General features: G+C 46.0%; 1 protein-coding gene across 2 annotated transcripts in view; it reads left to right on the forward strand.

Moving 5' to 3' along the window:
• The window catches only part of GALNT18 (polypeptide N-acetylgalactosaminyltransferase 18), a 317,789-nt gene that overhangs the window by 253,914 nt on the left and 42,931 nt on the right, over positions 1-20,944 (forward strand). For both annotated transcript variants that reach the window (XM_079102714.1, XM_079102713.1), the window contains exons 7-8: positions 10,011-10,196; positions 16,283-16,420. In XM_079102714.1, coding sequence (XP_078958840.1) covers positions 10,011-10,196; positions 16,283-16,420 — 324 coding nt within the window. The remainder of the gene's footprint in view (positions 1-10,010; positions 10,197-16,282; positions 16,421-20,944) is intronic.

A 20,944-nucleotide genomic window follows, 5' to 3' on the forward strand; every position in this document is an offset into this window, starting at 1 on the left:
CTCATAAGAGGGAAGCTTCTTAGAACGAATATCATTTCAGAATGAGAGATGGTTCAGCATCTCAGCCTCATTTATATCATCTGAATGAGCTCTGGAATGACACCTGGAGCCAAGGGTGGTGCGATGCTTCCCCTGATACACAGCTTCCCCTGATGTCCGCCCCTGGGGTCTGCCACACTGGCTTCCACTATCCCATCAGTCACCTGTCATCGGATGGCCCTCCCAAGCAGTGGCTACAGTATATAGTTTCCTCCAGCTATTCCTGTCTGCCCTGGATTTCAGGAAGGATCCTCCTGACTTAACATGGCAGTACTCATTGAACACTGACTCAGAGTAATCCTTTGGGACAGTGTTGTCCTTTTGGGGGGCATCTGACATAGATGGTCAATGTGGATTTGATTGGGACATGGTAATGAGCTATTCATATGTGTGGGATTTGTTTCTGATTAGATTAAGCTTCAGTGAGAGGAAAGAAACAGCCACTGATTAAAGACATAAAAAAGGAAACACTTTAAATGAGTAAGTGGTTCATATTCATATAGCAAAGTATAAATTAAACATGGTCCGGGGGTCTGCTTTGAATAGCAGCTGGATGAAGCAGGCACATCCACAGGAGAAGGAGCCTCCCAGCAGTGGAAAGGGACTGAACCCATCGGCAAGGGCACCGAATGCACCAACTAAATAGATGGTTTCTCAGTTTTCTGAGAAAATGACTCAGATTAGGGATGGGAAAGGTTTTATTTGGATTTTAGAAAATTGGTCCCCAAGTGCCTTTGACATTCAAGCTCATCATTCTCTGGCAGCACCCATGATGGTAATGGAGACCAAAGATCTTAATGCTAAACAAAGAAGCAATTAGAGTGGACAGCACAATGTCAATGGGACCCGATTTGGACCTGGACTGATAATTTCTCTCTCTGAGCTTATGGCTTCTATAGAGGTTCGTTCTGTAGAAATGACCGCACTTGGACTAGTCCACCTTCCAAGCCTCTTGCAGAGAGAAATGGAGGGTCAGCCCCATTTAATTCTGTGTCTCTTATCCAGGACTGGAGGTGTGACTGAAGTGCTGAACTCAACAGCTGGTTGTCTCTGACATTAGTGGAGTTGCCACAGGGCTGCAGTATGTGGCTGTCCAAGGAATCTGAGGCTATATGCAAACCCCAAGCCATAACTTTCTCTTCCAACCCAGCTGGCTTCTCCCTTGGTTTTCTGCTCTCTGCTGTTTTTGAACTTGAACCAGATTCTCACCAGCAACCTGTTCTGCAGGGTCCCTAATATTCTGCCTGCCCCCTGCAATCCTTACCTCACCTCTCGGGACTAGATCTACTCTGTTCTTGGCCTCTAGTGGGGTCCTTCTCTGAATGGACTCATTACCTGGAATTGGGACATCCACTCCCTCCCTCTGCCTGAAGCTTTCTTTTACAAAACCTGGATTGAATTTCTGATTACTGGTGCCTGCAGGGACCAAACTTCAATGATCACCTTGCCTCTTTACACATAGGTAGCATCATAGACTGCCACAATAGTGCTCAAACTTCAGAGGTTAAACCCAGGAAAAGTTAATTACTTGCTCACAACACAGTCCCCTGAAGGATGGGAGGCTCTGTAGGGCATCTTTTCTCCAAGTGGTTTCCTAGGGACCAAGGTGACTTCTTTTGTGGACTCGACATCTTTGAACTTCAAGGTCAACCTGGCTTAAATATCCAAGGGGTGGGGTGGGTGATGGAAGTACACTTAAGGAAGAAAACACTATATGCTTGCCCACCTAGTCAAGGAAGTAACAGGTGTCATTCCTCATCTCATTGGATTGAGCTGCTCACATGGTCCCTCCTAACTTGAAACTGGTTGGGAGATGCAAAGGAGCATCAGGATGTGCTCAGGAGCAATAGGAGCCTCTCCCATGCTCCTGGAGACCACCCAACACTAGTGTGTCTGCATCTGACTTCTTTTTCAAATATGAGATTTGAGATTTGAGGTAATCATGAATAAGCTCCTCTCGCTCAGAACCTTTTGAGATATCTTCTAACCTCAGTGACCACACATTGGCAAAGCAATCTTCAGGGAATTTCCTTCCCTGTACTTCTGAGGCCAAATTTTTATGGTCAGAGTATTGGGGTCTGAGGAAAAGTAGTGTCCTCCACCTGTGAAGGGCCAGCTTCTGGAGTGGTGTCCTTGCTTCTGTCCTCTGACTCGCCCCTGGAATTCCTGTAGGTAGGCAGCTGTTTCCACCCATGACAAGTTCCTGCAAGACAGCCAATTAAGTTTTCTTCATGAAAAGCTCCCAGGCATCCCAGCCCAGCTTGTCTCTCCTTGGAATCCTGCCAGTTGAACCTTCCTGCTGCCTTTCAATAGTTATGAAGGATTCCTTTCAAACAGGGAAAATGCTTCAAGTGTTTCTTGGGCCTGACCCTTCAGGGACATCTTCCAAGAAAAAGCATCATGTTTCCCAAGAGCAGTTCTATCTGGGGGACTCTTTGGAAGTGGTCATTGCAAGAGGGCTTGAGAAACTGTATCCCCAGGGAGTTTTCCTGTGGAGTCTGATGGACTGTTTTAAATATGTCTCCTCACACTTTGAAATAATTAAATAGCTACCCCCTGGGAAACTGGGAAACCCCAAGTAAAGTACCTGGGAACTAATGCAGAATAAAAGCCCAACTTTTGATCCTTTGTTCATGCAATAAGTATTTACCGATTACTTCTTGTGTGCCAGGTCCTGTGTAGGCACCGGAAATTCCTTGATGAGAGCAAATCAGATATGAGTCTTCCCCCAGAATATGGTATTGTAGGCCAGAAACAGGAAAAATGTGCCTTCCCACTAGTAAAGAGGAGGTTGCAAATTAAAACTGCAGAATTTCATGCCATAGGATTGGCAAAAATGAAAAAAAGAATGGACAGTGCCAAATGTTGACAAGAATGTGAAAGAATATGAGTCTCAATCCTGCTGATGGGAGTGTAACTTTGTTACACTTTCCATGGGAAAGTTGAATGTGTGTCTAACCTATGCTCTGTAAATTTTACTGTGGTGTAAGTACATGGAGAGATAACCACTCTCAGGCCCCAGGAGACTTATACTAGAATGTTCCAAGGAGCACGGTTCATAATACTGGAAACAAGCCTGTCGAACAACAGGAGAATGCATAAATGAATTGCTGTCTATTTATACAATGGAACACTAGGGTGAAGAAAATAAATGAAGCGAGAAGCAAGATGCAGAAGGTATACCATGTGGTTCCATTTATACAGTGTTCAAAAACAGGTAAAACTAAACAATGTTTAATGTAGGTTGTGGCAAGGAAATTATTTTTTAAAATTTGGGATAATGGGTTATCTTTGGAGTAAAGAGGGAACACACAAGAGGTTTCTAAGACATTGCCAAAGTCTTAAGTGGAGTGTTAGATAAATACTGTATTGTATTATTTTTAACCCATAAACATGAGATCTCTAGCTATCACTATCTATCCATCTTTCTCTCTTCCTCTCTCTCTCTCACAATCACATTTACTATCCAAGAGGAAGTATTTATGATACAGGAATGTATGGCAGAGTCTTTTAACCAAAATTAGGACAGCCAGGGAAGGAAGATAGGAATTAGTGATTCATGTAAGTGTGTGGTGGGAGAATAGGAATTCCAGGAAAGGGGAGTGGAACAGGTATCCATGAACATGGTCTACCCTGGGAACTAAAAAAGTGTGACTGGACATTACAGGGTAAGAGGTGAGGCTTCAGGGAATAGGATTTGCTGCCCTTGGGGGTCTTACAAATCCTGTTGAAGAGTGTCACCAAAGATTGCAAGTATGGGATTGAGCCACATTTTTGACAGAGGTGTCTCCATGCTTATAGTGTTTCCATTGTGGCTACTCCTCTGCCTCCTGTCCTCGGCCCTGGTTGACTGATGTCCTCTGGATTTGGTGTTAGCCTTGTCCAGATTTGATGTATCTTTCTTTCTTTCTTTTCTTTTTTTCTTCCCCCCATGCAAAGCCAGGACAAGGGTGAGGTGAGGGAGAAGCCTAGGGGTGTCAAACTGAAGGATGCCTAAAGAGTGAGTGCCATACCCAGTCTGTCCATATTTTTGTTTGCTTACATCTTTGTCCCCACAAAAACTCTGCAAACGAGTTTCTGGTGTTCTTCCAGGTCTCCCCAGGCTCAACCGTGGCTGCATTGGCCTCATCTTCCTCCCTTGGCCTGCCTGGTTCTGGCTCTCCACTCTTGTCTCAGCATTTCACAGCCAAGGCAGGCGAGACAACTACACATAAAAAGATAATTAACCACACGAGCCAAGAAATCAGGACTGCATGAGTGATACAAATCATGTGTTCCAAGAGTTTGAAGGAGGAACTGGGCCAAGCTGGCTTTGAATGGGTGGAAAGTTAAGTCTGAAGGAGGCCTTTTGGGCTAAGGGAGCAGGGGAAACAATTTGCCAAGAGCAAAGAGCTCATAAATGTCATAAGGAGATAAAAGCTGGAAAGAATTTGGGATGTTATCCCATGGATGTGGCTATGAAATATAAGGCTGCATGTCCCCACCCCCAAGTCTTTACTGGTGGTAAATAAAACTAGTAAATCACACCATGCTTTTCCTTTGAACCTGGAGAGAGCCTCAGATTCCTTCTCAACACAGAAGGATATTAAAGTGAATGCATTTAACACAGGAATATCAATTCATTTGCTACTCCTATTACAGGCTAGAGTGATCCAGAGGCTTTGAGCAGGAGAGATTATCAAAGTATATCCTTCAGCATCTTTCTGTCAACTGTGTCTCAAATGCTGGGTGGTATTTGAAGCACTAACAACAAAACTTGGAATCACCATGTAGGAAAGGTAGAAAGAATCGAAGGCATCCTTGAGCTCAGCATCCCCATTTGGCAGCTGGGGAAACTGAGTCTTTGGTGGAGAGACTTGTTTATGTAAATGACAAACACAGACATGACCCCAACCTTGCACCACAGGCTCCCTATCTTGGAAAGGGAAATGGGCTTGACTGCCTGAAAACCTGAGGCCAATACGAGCATTTTGTACTGGGCTCAATAAAAGCTAACATGAAACAGAGCCAGGGTCCTTTCCAGCAACCCCGAAGACCAACCTGCTTCCTTGCAGGTCTATGTAGGGACTTGGATTTGGGGTTTCTGGAAAGGGCTGGTGGGGAGGGTGACCTGGCTCTGCCCTGGGTACCTTACGCTTCCCATCTGCCTTAGGGTCTTGTTCACATCTGGGGGACAGGCCCAGCTGCCCCTCGCTAGCATACCCAAGCATTTGTGAGGTTGGGGTCTTTCTCTTCATTGAGTTCCTTCTTCCACAAGACAAAGCTGCCTGCTAGTGTCCATGCTTATTTGATGACTTCCCAAGTTTTACGACATTAATTTAAGCTCTGCAGCCAAAGTAACTCTCTCTGGTTGGAGCAGTCTGCACTTAAATGTCAGAGCTTCACTGAAAAACTGCTTGGATTTGAAGGAAGTCATTGTGTTCAGTAAAATCTGGCCACATTTTATGTTTATGGCCTTTATTAGGGCCTCCAGCTGAGCTGGTTAAAATCATGTCTCTATAGTCTCTGAAAGCCCAGAACTCTCAAATCCACTCATTCCAATAATAGTTATTGAGTGTATACTGAGCATCAGGGCTGATGTGGACAGGGGTAAACCCATAGGCATGAGCCTTGTGTCATGGAGCTTGTAGAGCAGCTCGGTGGTATAGATATTTAAAGAAAGAATCATAAATAAAATAATTGTAAATAAGTGTTATTAAGAAAAAGGGTGGGGCACCAAATGTATTCAGAGGGGTCTAATTGAGACTGGGTGGGTCAAAGAGGTTCATATTTGAGTTGGGGAAGTTGTTCCAGGAAGATGAACTGGCAGCTAGAAAAGCAAGGACAGGAAAGAGCCTGGTGTCATCAAGAAGCCTATTGCTCAGTGCCTGGCCAAAAGGGACAGGATCTAGTCTCAGGCTGACATGCTGTCCAGTGTCCCCAGTGACTGCAAAATTCAATGCATGCCTTCACCTTAGGACCTACATCTTGTTAGTTGCTTCCATTGCCCTTTTCCATGTGACCTCTTGGTCTTCATTTCTCAGCCACCTTTTTGTGCCCACCTGTCCATCCTCCCTCCTTGGGGAATCCACCCCACCCCTGACCCCCAGAACTCATAATGCTGAGCCATCCAATGCCCTGCTTCTCTTACACAAGCCTTCCTCTCCCGATCCTCCATCTGGCTTGGGTCTTGCGATCTTGTGTCAGTTAGGAATTAGGCATTTCACGTGCTGGGGCTGGCTCCCTTTTTCCCACTTCTTCATTCCCTGCCCCTTTCAAGCCTCCATTGGAAACTTCATGACACCATCTTCCATGTGGTCCAAATGCCATGGTTTTTCTTTCCTATTCCTTATCTACCATTCCCAAGAGGGTCTCTGAGATGCGCTGGGCACAAGACTTTTGAGATTCTTTCTTGGGGCATGCTGTTGGTCAGTAGAGACACTCGTCACCCAGGAATTAGTGAGCACAGGCCTTTTCTAATTGTCTTCAGTGTCTCTGGCAGGGTCAAGGAACGGCAGCACATATGCTGATTCTGCATCTTCTGTTCCAAACACTGGATGCTGCCCAGAATCCGAAGGCCGTATCCAGGCAAATGCTGCCCCCTCTCTAGAAAGTTCCTTTTCACAGAAGGGAGGAGACTGGGGGGTGACCTCTGCGTTAACAAGCATCCCTGCCTCTGAGGAGGGAGCCTGTCCTCTGTGGCCTATTTGTTCCTCAGAAATGGATGGGCAGAAGCCAAAGAGCAGCAATTGTAATACTTCTTATAAAATAATAATAGGCACAGGCTAAGGGCTTCAGTGGACCAGGCACTGCCACAGGGGCTTCCTGAGGCCACAGCCCTATGGAGTTCCCTACATCATGAGAGTTTCTTAGACCAGAGGTTAATTAACCAAAAGTCAGCACCAAGCTGGCTCCCAGCAGGGCCAGAACTAGTTGAGATGTCCTGTCCCTACATATATGATGCTTTCAATTCCTTGACTGCCCACACTGAAGTTGGCCCAGGATTAAACACCCTCTTGCACTGTGAGCCAGGGAAGGGGAAGTTACCTGCCAAAGATACAAAGCAGCAAGTAGCAGAGGTAAAATCTGAATCCCGTTTTCACTGACTCCAAAACTGTGCTATTAAATGTAACACCCTATTCCCATCCAGCTAGTTGCCCCACTTTTCCTGAAAATCCATGGTTTGTCCTGAGCATCATGTAACATACACCCAAGGCAAACTGGAAGAAGAGCTAAGAGAACCTTTTGAAAGAGGGAAGGAGATGACTAATTAAACACACAGTTACCATGGTGCTAGGTTAGGGAAAGATGAGGAGGGGACCACATATACAGGCTAACCTAGCTGAAGTGGGTATGGGAAGGCGACCATGAACTGACACGAAATCATGAGCTGGGGAAGCAGGGCAGGGTAGGCTATGTCATCACAGGTGCAGAAGTCTGTGAGAGAAAAGCTGGATGTTGGAGGAAGGAATTCAGCATGGCTGCAGCCTAGAAGGTATCTGGGAGCACAACCAGAAAGTGGGAGGGGTGGGGTCCAAGCCCAAATCAGAGGGTGCTTGAGCCGGGCATGGTCCAGGTGAGAGGTGTGATTCAATTCACATCTTCAGAAGATCTTTCTGGCTGTAGTGGGTAGAGGAGATTGGAGGAAGACAGGAGGAAAGAGATCGGTTGTTGGGCGGTAGGTGCAGAGTCTGTGACAGATGACCATGGCCTCAGCGATGGGAAGAGGGAAGTGAATTCAAGGGCTAGACAGCAAGTTCCCTCTGTTTTGTTACTGTGTCTCAAGGCATAAGGAGAGATGCAGCCGCCACCACTGCTGTTCTGATTATAGTGACAGCAGATGCGCCTGCTCTAATGTGACTGCTGAGGCTCTTGAGAAACAGGTCTCATAATAAAAGCGCTTTGGAATGAATCGTGTTCTGTGTTGTGTTGTTGAAACAGGTCAAGTAATAGCCTCCATTCCGCTTGCAAAAAGAATAATTACCCTGGCTCTTTGTGTTGTCAATAACCTATTCACAGGATTTAGAGGTTTTCATTGAAAATTGGAACTCAGTGAACTGAAAATCAGTGCAGTCCCTAGACTGCATGGGTCCTGGAAAGGAAGGTGCACCAGGTGGGGCCTTCGACAGATCTTTTATCTTCGGTACCAGCTGTGTGGTCTCAGACAAAGGGTTGTTCGGTAGTCTTGTTTCCTCACTTGGAATTGGAGATAATGACAACCACCTTGCAGGGTTCTTTTGTGGATCCCACTGTATAATTTGTATATATGACAGCTGAGACGGACCAAGTGCTTGTGAAGGATCGGGTACTTGGTCTGGAATTGCTTTAATCTTCTCAACAACCTTATGAGATAGGTACTATTATAATCCCTGGGGAGAAGAAAAACAAGCACAAATGAAATGAAGTGACTTGCTAAAGGCCACATAGCTAGTGTGAGGGAGAGCCAGGAGCTGGACTCAAGCAGCCTGGATGCAAACCCTTTGTTCAGAACCATCATGTTTCACTGCATCCCCCCATGCACTGCGCAGCACCTGCCACAAAGACACTCAGTGGGAATGCCCCTTTCCTGACCAATGAGCCTAAATAATGTATTAAACATAAGACAAGCCGAGGTAACTGATAAATCAGTAAATTGCCTTCCAACTCCAAACAGCCTTCAAGGCCCACTGGGTGACAGAGACCGGTAGTAGAGAAGGCATTGCCCTTCTAACTGACACAGGGGGAGTGAGCTAAACCCAAATCTATCTCTGTCTTGGACCCAGGCGTATCATCATTGTTGGACATATGTTATACACGTGACCATTATCCACCAAATTATCAGATTGACAATACTTGGCAAGCATTGACTATTGTCCACCAAAGATCTTGACTTCTTTCCTTCAGAAGCCACATTCATCAGCTCTGATGAGGTATTTCAGATTCAGCTCACATTCAGCAAGCATCAACCATTTATATATTTATCAGTTGACTAAGTAAGCATCAACAGTTTCTTTATTCAATAAGTACTTATTTCTATGTGACTCTGTGTTAGGTGCTAGAGATAAGACATGAATGAGATACAGGTTCTGCCTTGTAGGAGCACAGAGTGAGTGAGACTCACCTATCAGCAGGGAAGTTGTGAGATCCAGAGCTAGGAGGTCCAGAGGAGGGAGAAACTGGCTCTGCCCTGAGAACTGAGCAAAGATCCCACAGTGTTGGGGCCCCACGATCAAACTCTCGAGAGGTGAACTTTTTCGTCTGATGAAAGAGTTGGGAGGACATTCTAAAATTGCAAACGGAATTGACAAAGGCCTAGAGACACAAAAGGGTGTGCATGTTCAGGATCGTGAATATATCAGAGTCACAGCGAGAGATTCAGGACACCACCCATCGACACTCAGAGTGCAAGGTCACTCCCCTTTATCTTTCAAAATCAAATTGCATCCAGACTCACCAAAGTTGTTGAGAGTTTAATATTATTCCTTTCTTTGCAGATTTCTCTCCTTTGGGTTCTATCAGAATCCAAAGCCCAGGAAACTTGGAGAAGGAGAAGTGTGTCTGACTCTTTCTCTGTTGTGGTCACTAATCCCTGTCCAGGCCCATGGGACACATTTGAAAGTGGATGTCTCTCTTGGGGACTCTTTCTGGTCCCTTCAGAGGATCATCATCAAAGATTTTGTTAACTTCTCCCCCAAGGCAGGGAGAACCCAGGTCTTTTGTTACAAAATAACTGGTCTCCTTTTGGCCAAAGTAGGTCTCATGGATAGAGGGATAGAGGACATTAATTCTTTGCAAGTAAACCCACAGCAATGATAACCAAGCCATGAATTAATGACTCAATATCTACGCTTCTGTAGGAGTAGAAATCAGATACAGCTTATTTTTTCTCAGTATCTGGGGAGACAAGGTGAAGCTGGATTCCTCATGCTCCGGGTTGAATGGTGGTCCATGACCTGGTTTCAAGGTGCACAGGCTAGTCTAGGCACTGATGAGTGACTCCTTGTCTTCTGCAGGTGTGGCAGTGTGGGGGGAGCGTGGAGGTCCTGCCCTGCTCACGGATTGCGCACATTGAGCGAGCCCACAAGCCCTACACAGAGGACCTCACCGCTCATGTCCGCAGGAACGCACTCAGGGTGGCTGAAGTTTGGATGGATGAATTTAAAAGCCATGTCTACATGGCATGGAACATACCCCAAGAGGTAGGAAGCTTTGGCGGCGCTGGGTTTGATAGGGAAGAACAAAACATGGGACTGAATTCTGTCATGCTACAAAGGATTGTCTGTCCCAATGCATGCTAGCAATGGCCTCTGAGTCTCGAGGCCATTTTTTGCCCCTACACCTCCCTGATTGATGCATGATTGTAGAAGGTCATTTAAAATCAAATTTGAAACAGGTGGCTCCAAGTTTCCTTCCTGCTCGCAGCCCTCAGTTTCTCTGTCATGAGATGTTTCATGGTCTGGGATTATCAGTAATGAACAACAGTTCACAAAATGCAACTTGATCTCCATATACTCTTGATTCAAGCTTCTCCACCGAACTTTTGACCAGAGCTATAAGGAATATCTGTATGCCTGTGGCATTTCCTAAACCACATGAATAGGGAGAGGGATACGTAATGACAGGGACCCTCAGTGGAACAAGGGAATGGTTCTGGACATTTTGAAGTCATTTCAGATCTTCACAGAACCTCATCATTGCCTGTCACTTCCCCCTATCCCTCTAGTTACCTGTATTTGAGAAGTACCAGAGAAAAAGCAATGCTTTCTAGTACTTTTGTTCAGCTCTGCCATGTGTCACATGGAAATAACCTTGGAATGCTGAGTTAGGAAAACCCAACAGATGTCGGCCGCAGCGTTCCAACCTGCTTACCAGCTTGTCTGCCTGGAGTTCATTGCTTATGTTGCATTCTGTGTGATAGAGTTGTTGACTGCATGACCTCTTCCTTTCCTCCCAAGGCTGTGGCATCCCCCTGGGAGTCCTTTAGAAAGCTTCAGCTCTCTTTCTAATAGGGAAATGATTGATCTTTCTTGAAGTTTCTGTGTAAATGCTTTGTACCCTAAACTTTCCAACAATGTTGCTCTGGCTAAATTGCTGAGCAAGTGGGAAGAGCCTTGTGTGGGAACTTCAGTCTCCCTCCTCATGCATTACTGGGGGGAAGGGGACTCGAGTTGGAGTGCATCCTCCTGCAATCAGTGAGATTTTAGCAGTTGGGAGGGGAAATGAAGAACCAAGGAATATCAGTCAGAGCGCAGCCAACCCTAATGAAGCAGCCCACGATTGCTCCCCCAACAGTGAGCATTTCTAGGGAAATCATCACGCCTTCTAGACCCATCTGTTGACATTGGATCACAGTATCTTGTACAGGATGCTGAGTCCTGCTGTGGGTGTCCCTTGATGCAAAAATGTTAAGAGCACTTGGAAACTGCCCATCCCTCTTCTCTCCATTTCTGCAAGCTCAGACCTTTTAGCCTTCTCCCCTGTTTCAACTGACAGATGTTGAAATGGACCTGGTGAATGGTAGAGAGCAGTGTCAGTACAAATAATTGAGGAATGAGGACACTCAGCGTCTGCCTCTGACTCCTCAAAGGGGAAGTTCAAACAAAATCCAGGGGGTGAGGTCAAATGAACAGATGAGGTGTGGAAATGTTCAGGATAAAGCTTTAGGTGAAGAAGGAAGGGGTCAGTGTACTTTTCTTGACTCCTTTGTTGACTTCTATGTCCAAACTCCCTCTTCTTCCTCTTAAGCCTCAACAAAGACAATATTCACCTGTCATTCACTCCTGAAGTCACATTCCATTATTCCACTGAAATTGCTTTTGTCAAAGTCAGCTTGGACTTTCTAACTGCTTAATTTAATGGATATTTTAAAGACTTTAAGCTACAGAATTCTACCTTTTTCCTTGAAACTCTGTAGTCCCTAGCTCCATGATTCCATGATTCCATGATTCCACTCTGTAGTCCCTGGCTCCATGATTACACACCCTCAAATATCATCTTTCCCTGGTTACTCTTTATTCTTTTGGGTTCATCTTACCGGTTGCTTAAGTGTTCCCATAGAGGCAGCTGGCAGCTGTGGCCATCTGCCTTGTTATATGCCGGCTCTCTGGCTAATCTCATCTGCTCTTGAGTTGACTACCACCCACATGTTGACAACTTCTTAATTAATATCCCTAGGCCTACTTCCTTTTTTTTTTTTTTTTTGGTATTAGGGATTGAACTCAGGGGCACTTGACCACTGGGTCACATCCCCAGCCCTATTTTGTATTTTCTTTAGAGACAGGGTCTCACTTTCAGACTTACATCTCTAGCTGCCAGCTGGACATCTGTTCCTGGTGATCCTGTTGGCAATCAAACTGAACATATCTCCTTTCCCCAATTCTGCTCCAGTTCTTACCCTCTGTCTCAGCTCCTGATCTTCCCAGGCACATGAACTCGAAACTGATCATCATCCTTTTATCCTCCTTTCTCAATTCTTTCCACCAATCATGGAGCCCAACCTTCAAATGTCTTCCCTGGCTCAAGTCTTTTCCTTTCCAAACTACCCAAAATTATCTTGTAAAAAACCTACAGTGACCATGCCATTGCCCTGCTTAAAATCTTTAAACAACTCTCTGTCAGTTATAAAGTCAAGTGCTAAGTACAGTGTTTGACATGCATCTGAGGTTCCCTTACCCTCTCCTGTCTGTGTCTGCAGCTTCACTACCCCCACTCCTTGTTTTGGGAACTACGGAAACCATATGTGCTATGGCAACTGCCCACACTCGTGTGTACCACACTACTTCTTACCTCTGTGCCTGTTCATTCTGTTCTATTTGGAACTCCCCACCCTCCACCTCTTTCCCACCCCCTTGCCTTCCCCATCCTTGTAGGATCAGTTCTGGTGACCCTTCTAGGAAAGCAGCTCCAGCTGCAGAAGTGCTTCCCCTCCCAAACAGGTTTCTGTCATTGCATGGCCAGCCTGTGAAAGAATGTTTGATCATCTAAAATCAATCTCTCTCTCTCTCCCTCCCTCTCTCTCTCTCTCAGTGACTCAAATGTGGTTGAATTTTAATATCACATGTGCTTTGGTTTTTTTCTTTGTGGAAAGCTTTTCTGGGGATTTTAATGTCTGTCCAGAGCTGAGAACCACTGCAATAGACTGTGGGATCACTAAGGATATATGGTATAATCCATATTTGCATCACCATGCCCAGCCTAGGTGGGACACATGGCCAGAGCTCAGTGAATCCGTGCTAACACTCATTCACCAGCTGGTCACTTGGGTGAACCCTTTCCTCGGTCAGTGGCTCCTATACTGAGCCCTCCCTTGGGCTGTGCACGGAGCAGAGTTAGCTGCCTCACCTGCTCCATTACCGTGTTCAGTCCCAAATTCATGAGACACAAGAGAAGCCGCCAGCTCTTGCATCCTTGCTGCTTTAATGAAAGTCAGTTTGTTTATTAATACACAGAAAGTCAGCCTGCAGCAGAGCATCAGTATTTTCTTAAGCAAGGTTTGGGAACTCTATCCCAGCCCCTGCTTCTCCCAGACAGGCTGAGTGCCAGGAATGTTCCCAAGGTGCTTAGGTTATAGACTTTCTTTAGATTTGGCTACAAGAAATTTTGTGACCATGTGACAGGGATACTGAGCCATTTTGGAAGTGGCTAACTTTGTTAGTTTCCTAGGACTGCCCAAACAAATTATCATAAACTTGGTGGCAAAAACAACAGAAATGTATTCTCCCACATTCTGGAAGCTGATGTCTAAATTTAAGATCTCAGCAGGGCTGTGCTATCTTCAATGGCTTTAGCAGATGATCTCTGCTCTTCCAGCTTCTGGTGGCTCCTGGTGTTCCTAAGTTGTAGCTGAAACACTCTGATCTCTGCTCTGTCTCTACATGGTTCTGTCATTTCTGTTCTCTGTGTACTTGAATCTCCCTCTCTTTTCTCTTATAAAGATATCAGTCATTGGATTTAGAATTCACCTCGAATCCAAGATGATTTCACTATGAGATTGCAAACCAATTGTATCTTTAAAGAAGCTGTGAAGTTACATTCAGAGATTCCAGGTAGACACAAAGTTTGGAGGAAGGAAGCATTCCACCCACTACCCTAAATATTTGGCAAAAGAAGTTGTTTTATTGTTTTCAAATAATAAGGACCCACATAACTTTCTCTGAGGTTTGCTTATTTCTCAGTTTATGACCCCTGGCTCTGAAAAAGGATTTGATGCAATTTATAGTAAACACACAGTGCAAAAGTCAACCTAAAGACCAGAAAGAAAAAGGGTCTTGATATCCAGAAATTTCACCTAGGAAAGGGACTGGTTTTTGAGTTTCCCCAAGTAGAGGTGGCACCTGATGGATTATCTTTCTCTCATCATTTATTAGTCCATGAGGGGAGAGATAACCTTTGTTCCACTCCTGAGAGCATAAAGAAAGTTTTCTCACGGGAACCCAGAATTTTAGGATAACATAGAGGCTTTTCTAAGATAGATTGTGCTAGTGGCTTCCTGTAAAAGCCGAGATACCACCCAGTTAACTTGTAGTCATGTGAAGGTGATCCTCCCACTCAGGAAGAAGGAATAAAGGCATCTGGGGAAGAGCTTTGTGATAAAAGGATAAAGTGCAGCGAAGTGTGAAGGGTTAATACATAACAGATCTCATGGGGTGGGAAATGGGGGTAGAATCCCATTTATTACCTGCTGCTGTATTCACCACTTGATAAATATTTTCTAAACTCATCTCAGTGCTGTAGTTCAAGAACAGAGCTAGGTGGGGCACAGAAATAAGGCAGATGCTTCCAGTTCTGAAGGGCTGCAGTCTGGCAGAGCTGGGGTCAGAGAGCAGTCCACAGTCAGGCTCTGGCAGGAACAAGTATGGTAGCAGACAAATCAGCAGTGAGTTATTAAGAACAGGTAGACAGACCCTTGTGAAATGGTCTCCAGACACCCGGAACCTTGACTGTTAGGGGGCTGCAGGTTCAATTTTTTTACATTTCCTGAACCCTGATGGGTAAAACTAAATCAATTTCTTCTATATCTAAATTTTACTTTTATTCAAACCCCTCCAACACTGTTCTGATCACGTCCAGATGGATACCGCGACTTGGTCCCTGGAGTTGGTGCTTGAAGTGGGGCATACACACAGGTAGCAGGTGGCCATTGTGGGTAAGAGACAGCTCTGCCTGCTGTCTTCCTCTGCTTTCACTGTGGCTGGCATCTTATGAGACCCCTCAGAGCTCATCTGGTCCCTGGTGCCATCCCTGCCATGATGTCCTCTGAGTCATCCCTGGTCTCCATCTGAACCCCAGCTAATGGACCCCCAGTTGCAGCACCAGCTCTTTTTAACCAGCTTTGTGCCCTGCCCAGCAGTGTGTGTGCAGGCCTGGGAATCCTCAGATTTCTCCATTCCACTCTGGGACCACAAGAAATATGGGGGCATCTCTGTTCCTCTCACTCATGGACACAGTCATGTCTCCATTGCTGACCCATGGCTGCTGCACCCTGGTGGCCTGGAGGCCTCCTCCCTAAGACACCAGGGTAGTGAGGGACACAGTAGGTCCATGCTACAGAGTACCTGCTTCTCCCAGAAGGACTTGACCTTAGGAGGGAGAATTACCACATGTACCACATGAAAGTCAAACTCTAGATGGAAGTTGGTTGGGTTGAAATCTCAGTTGTGGGGTTTTGAGCAAATTACAAAAGAGGTTACCGAATCTGTCTCTCATCTATAAATGACAAATATATAGCGCTGCTTTATAGGTTTAAATAGGACAGTATGCATATGTATAAATATAAGTAAATACAAATACATAAGCATGTCTCATACAGAACAGGGCCTGGTACGTTGGAAGTGTTGGGTAACCTTAGCTGTTATGGTTCTTAGACCTGTTAATAGAATTAGCACTTTCCTATCTTCAATACCTTTCCCTTTCCTCTGCCTCTCACCCACAGCTCAGAATCTCTCCTGTTTTCTCTTGAAGTAAAGTCTACTCAGACTATATTCTTCCCATTTCTTTACCTATACTTAGTCTATAGATTTTTAATTTAAAATCTAAGGATTCACCAGATTTATTTTCAATGGCTTTTATTGACAATCCCCATGAATGCTGACCTCATGCTTTGAAATCCATAGGCATGGTTGGAGGGTTGAGATATGTGTGGGAATAAATGAAGTAACGTCCCACATGGCCCTTGCACGAGTCTCTGGGAGTCTGGATTGGGGGAACCAGGCCATACCAAGGGGGAGATTGGAGAGAAGCTGCAACTGGGTGGTGGTCATACCTGTACCTCTGTTTCCCTGTGCAGGACTCAGGAATTGACATCGGGGACATCACCGCAAGGAAGGCTCTGAGGAAGCAGCTGCAGTGCAAGACCTTCCGGTGGTACCTGGTCAGCGTGTACCCAGAGATGAGGATGTACTCAGACATCATTGCCTACGGGGTGGTAAGGAGCCAGTCTCTTTAGGGTTTCATTTAAATGGAGACAGAGAGCAAGACCAGAAAGGCATAGGAAGAAGGGGAAGGGAGAGAATAAAGCCCCACGTGGAGACCTGGGGTGAACTTGAGGGACTCAGGGCTGGTATATGGACCTGCCACACAGCATTTGCTTTCACAGCTCAAACCTCTCCAGACCCTGGAGAGAGGCATTTGTCTCTCTTTTATTGTTCTAAGAAATTCAGCTCTAGCCCCAAACCTGCATATTCCACTTAGTAAAGCATAAAGAAGTGACTAGCTGAAGATTACAGAGTGACATAATTAACACCTACCCTTCTCCCAGATGGGGCCACTGAGGCCCTGCCAACCTCCCTGTACCCTCTCCCACCAAAGGCGATGCTCTCCCACTCACAGAGCCTCCCTGGAAGGAATTCTGAGAAATAGCATCTTCTCAAGTTTGTTGTACTTTGAGGAATGTTATCGCTCCACCTGTCGATGGGCACAGAGCAGATCTCCCCAGTGAGAGGCAGCGGGATAAGGGAAGGGGCAGAAGATAAGGCTTGAAGTCAGACAGCTCTGACTTAGATCTTGACCTCTTTCCAGTGTCTTCATGTCTGTGGGCCTCAGTTTCTTCATCTGTTAGATGGAATAAGTTAATACTGTCCTCATAGCATAGAAGCAAATCTGAGATACATAAATATGTCTTCTGTCTAAGATTTAAATACTTTGAACATGATAAACTCTCCCATTCTCACAATATTCTCAGGACCCGATAATTCTCAAGGTATTTTAAAAGGCATCTGATTGATTTGGGGATATCTCATGTGGTTTTTGTTGTTTTAAGCCCTTGAAACTATCCTGTGAGGTTATTATATTATCTCCATGTCACAGATGGGTAAACAGAGAGGCAAAAAGTGATCTGCCCATGTGATATAATGACAATCAACAGTGAAACTGAGTCTAAAACACCAGCTGCTGTTATCACCCTGGTTCCTAGCTTTGGAGAGTGTCCACTCAGTCTTGTTTGGATATCCCAGGATGAAAACTAGAAGGAAGAATTGAAGCCCCTTCTTTGGTGCCCTGTGGTCTGAACTGAGTTCAAGGCCTGCCTCAGCAGGGAACTCAATGCACAGAGCATTTTCTGGGGAGCAGGATCGGACTCCATGTTCTCTATGGTCCTCCCAATGTTAACATCCTGGGATTCTAAAGTACCCAGAGCTGGGACCTCAAAATTGCACCTACAGTCTCCGTTGTCCAAGAGGCCAACCTGTAGGAGGAAGACATCCCATGAGAGTCCTTAGGTATGATTGGCATGTCCCAAGAGCACCACCTAACAGCCTCTTGCCCCTCTTCTGCTCAAGCTGGAATTCAGAGGTCAGAAAACATCTCAGCTGGGCTGCCCAATGTTATCTGAAGCTCCAAATCCTGCCATCACCATGGAAACACATTGCACTGCAAGGTGTCCATTGGTCCCCTCTACCTCACCAGCAACACCTAAGGACACAGCCCTATAATTGCCCCACACTCTGCTCCATAAGAAAGAAATGTGTGGTGCCTGGCCACTGTTAGACCCAGTCTGGAGAGGATAGTGATCCAGAGAACTTCGGAGAAACTATTGGCTCCAAACCTCTGAGTCAGGGCCAACTTCCAGACACATGTTCTCAGTAGGCTGTTGGCTGTAACTGAACAAAATTAACCAAATTTACCCAGAGAGGCAGAGGAAGCAGTAAGAGTGGAGGTGTGTGCATATGGTCATTGTACTTCTGGGTCTTGGTCAAAGGGATCTTATCCTTCAAGTAAAAGTGTCTTATCTTATATACATACACAGCAGGTTTATCATGTAGCCCCTTGATACCAGACCCGGAAACATTTGGTTGGCTAAATAGTAAGTGGCATGCAGTGATCTAGATCTGTCCGAGTCCATAGCTTGGACTGTTTTCATTCTGTCATGCTGAAAGACATCAACTCATCCTTCCAAAGGGCTGAGCCGTGCTCCATCCCTGGGGCTGGTAGAGGTCTCTGACCCCCTGCACGTTCATCTGCTCCTTGCAGGGTGCAGCCAGCCTCTCCTCCCTCCACCTCCTCCATGGCAGTGGCAGTGTAAGCATAGACATGCTTGCTTGTCAAGGGGACAAAATGAACCCTTAATGAAGATGGGGGAACTGGATGCAGCCACGAGAGCAAGAGAATTTCCTGGGCCTGAATTATTCTTCCTGGTTATTCTTTTTACTCTACAATGGAGAGACCAGATGTTTTTTCAGAGCGGAGTTTCTTTTTTCTTTTTCCTTGCCAGCTTGTGCCCAAATGATATTCTTCAGGTCAAAACTTCTAGGGCTCCCTCTTGGGTCAGAGTCAAATCTGCAGCCCAGCCTACTAATCCACTAATAGGTTTGTTAATGACTCCTGCAGGTAGAAGGGCCAGTGGGCTCCCTTGTGTGGGAATGGGCTTCCCCTGGATTACTGGGATTCATGTCCAGGAGATAGAATAGCTTTGGATGAATTCCAGTTCTGGTGCTGAGAGCAGAGATAGAGAAGCACCTGGAAACAGACATTCGTGGTGTCTGAACGTTTGCTCTGCTGACTCGCTGTGTAACCTTGACAATGTGCAAAACCTTAATGGTTATAGTAACCCATTTCATGGGGCATGTTTTATAGCCTCAGGATTGTAGCCATTTTTACGATGGAAAGAACCTGGGCTCAGGAGTCTGACAGACCCCAGCTCCGCTGCTTGTCCAACTCCGATGCCATTCATTTCAGAATGCCATTTATTTGTTCATTTTCTTCATGCACTCATTCAATCAGCAGTGAATGCTTTGTGCCCTAGGCCATGTGCTATATTGTGAGAAAGACTGAGACTCAGCCTGGTGACTAATTGGGAGCAGGGGCAGATGAAGAAGCAACAAGAATGCAATGCCAAGTGACGCAGGAAGAGAATGAGTGACATGAAATGTCCCACACAGTGGGAATAGCATCACAGGCAGGGAGGGGAGGTGGTACTCACTGCGCCACAGTTACCAATTACTTCATCCTAGAAAGAGATAATATCACCGACCTGGCTGGATTATTTTGAGAAGTAGCTGTGATACACATGAAAGGTACTTCACATGGTACCTGGAACTGAGATGCGGTCATAAAAGCTAGTCTCCCTGAATGGTTTTCAGGAAGGTTATGGCAGTAAAATAGCAGCTGACAGCCACTGCACATTCGCTGTTTGCCAGCCCCTGTGCTGAGCACTTGGCGATGTTGTTCTACTTAATCCTCACGCAACCCTATGAGGAAGGCACTATTATTATCCCTATTTTAGAGGGAAGAATCAGATCTGAAGAAGTTATGTTGCTTTGTCTGAGACCTTACAGCTGGAGTCAGGAATCCATCCCCGCCTGGCTCTCCACACTGCTTCAACAGACCACCTGCTTAATGGAGGAGAGCCAGGGAGGGCTGTATCAGAAGACAGCCGCCCCTCACCCACAGACTAGCTTCAGAACCCAGGGAAAAGCTGAGCCTGACATCAAGCCTCCCGGGTCTTTTTCTTTACCATGGCAGTTCTCAGGTCTTGCTGACGGATTCCAGTGCTTGGCTTGGGACGTGACACCTGCCTCTCAGTGGGTGCAGGACAAGTCCAGAGTGTGTTTACATGCTGTCCTCCCACAAGACAAATCCAGGAGTGGGTACATAATAAAAAACAGCTGCCTAGCTGCTTCTGGGGCCCTGGCCTAGGGAGCAAACACAATCCACATCAATTTCTCCAGAACTTCCAAACTGTAAGTGTAAGATGAGGCTGTCCTCACCCAGGGGAGCTAGGAGAAAAGACTGACTCTGTTCCTTGCCCCTCTGAAGAACAGGTATATATAGTACACATGGGCCTTAGTTATCCGTTCAACTTTATGCCCCTTGATTGGGTTCATTCCACTCCTGTCACAAGACATCAGACTACAAAAGCTCAGTTGCTCTCCATCCCTGGTCTTCCCCCAGAAAGATAACCTGCTTCTTGTCCATTGTCTCTGTCTTCCTGGACTCTGATCTCCAGCCCCCTGTTCTAAACAGGGCTTTGTGTTGCTAAGAGAAACCCAACAGGCTAAGTGGGGGTGATAAGAAGGTTCCACAAACTCCCTCATGGGCCCAGAAGCTGAGTAAGGCTGGTCATGGCCACACTAACTGGGGAGCCCCTGAAGCCTTAGCAGGAGCGGGATGGTCTCTCTCGCCTCTAATCTTATCTGCCTTGTGCTTGACCTAATCCTTAGTCTGACTGGCTTTCTCGGCTTGCACATGGCCTAATAGGTCCCACAGACTTAATCTCAATAGCCCCCTAATTCCAATGGCCACTACCCACTGATCACAGCCTCCAGGTCTCTTTGAAGATTCCCATCAAGGATATGAGAAAGATGAGGTGGACCAATTCCAGAGAGACAGGGGAGGAGAGAAGAGGAGAGAAACAGAATGACTCATTCACTCTCGGCCATGGCTAGAGACTGCCATGTGGACTATAGGCTGCTCTCTCCAGGGGCTGCAAGTGGGCTTAGCACAAGGGAGGGTG

The sequence above is a fragment of the Sciurus vulgaris genome (genome assembly GCF_902686455.1).
Source record: "Sciurus vulgaris genome assembly, chromosome: 11".
Taxonomy (NCBI): Eukaryota; Metazoa; Chordata; class Mammalia; order Rodentia; family Sciuridae; genus Sciurus; species Sciurus vulgaris.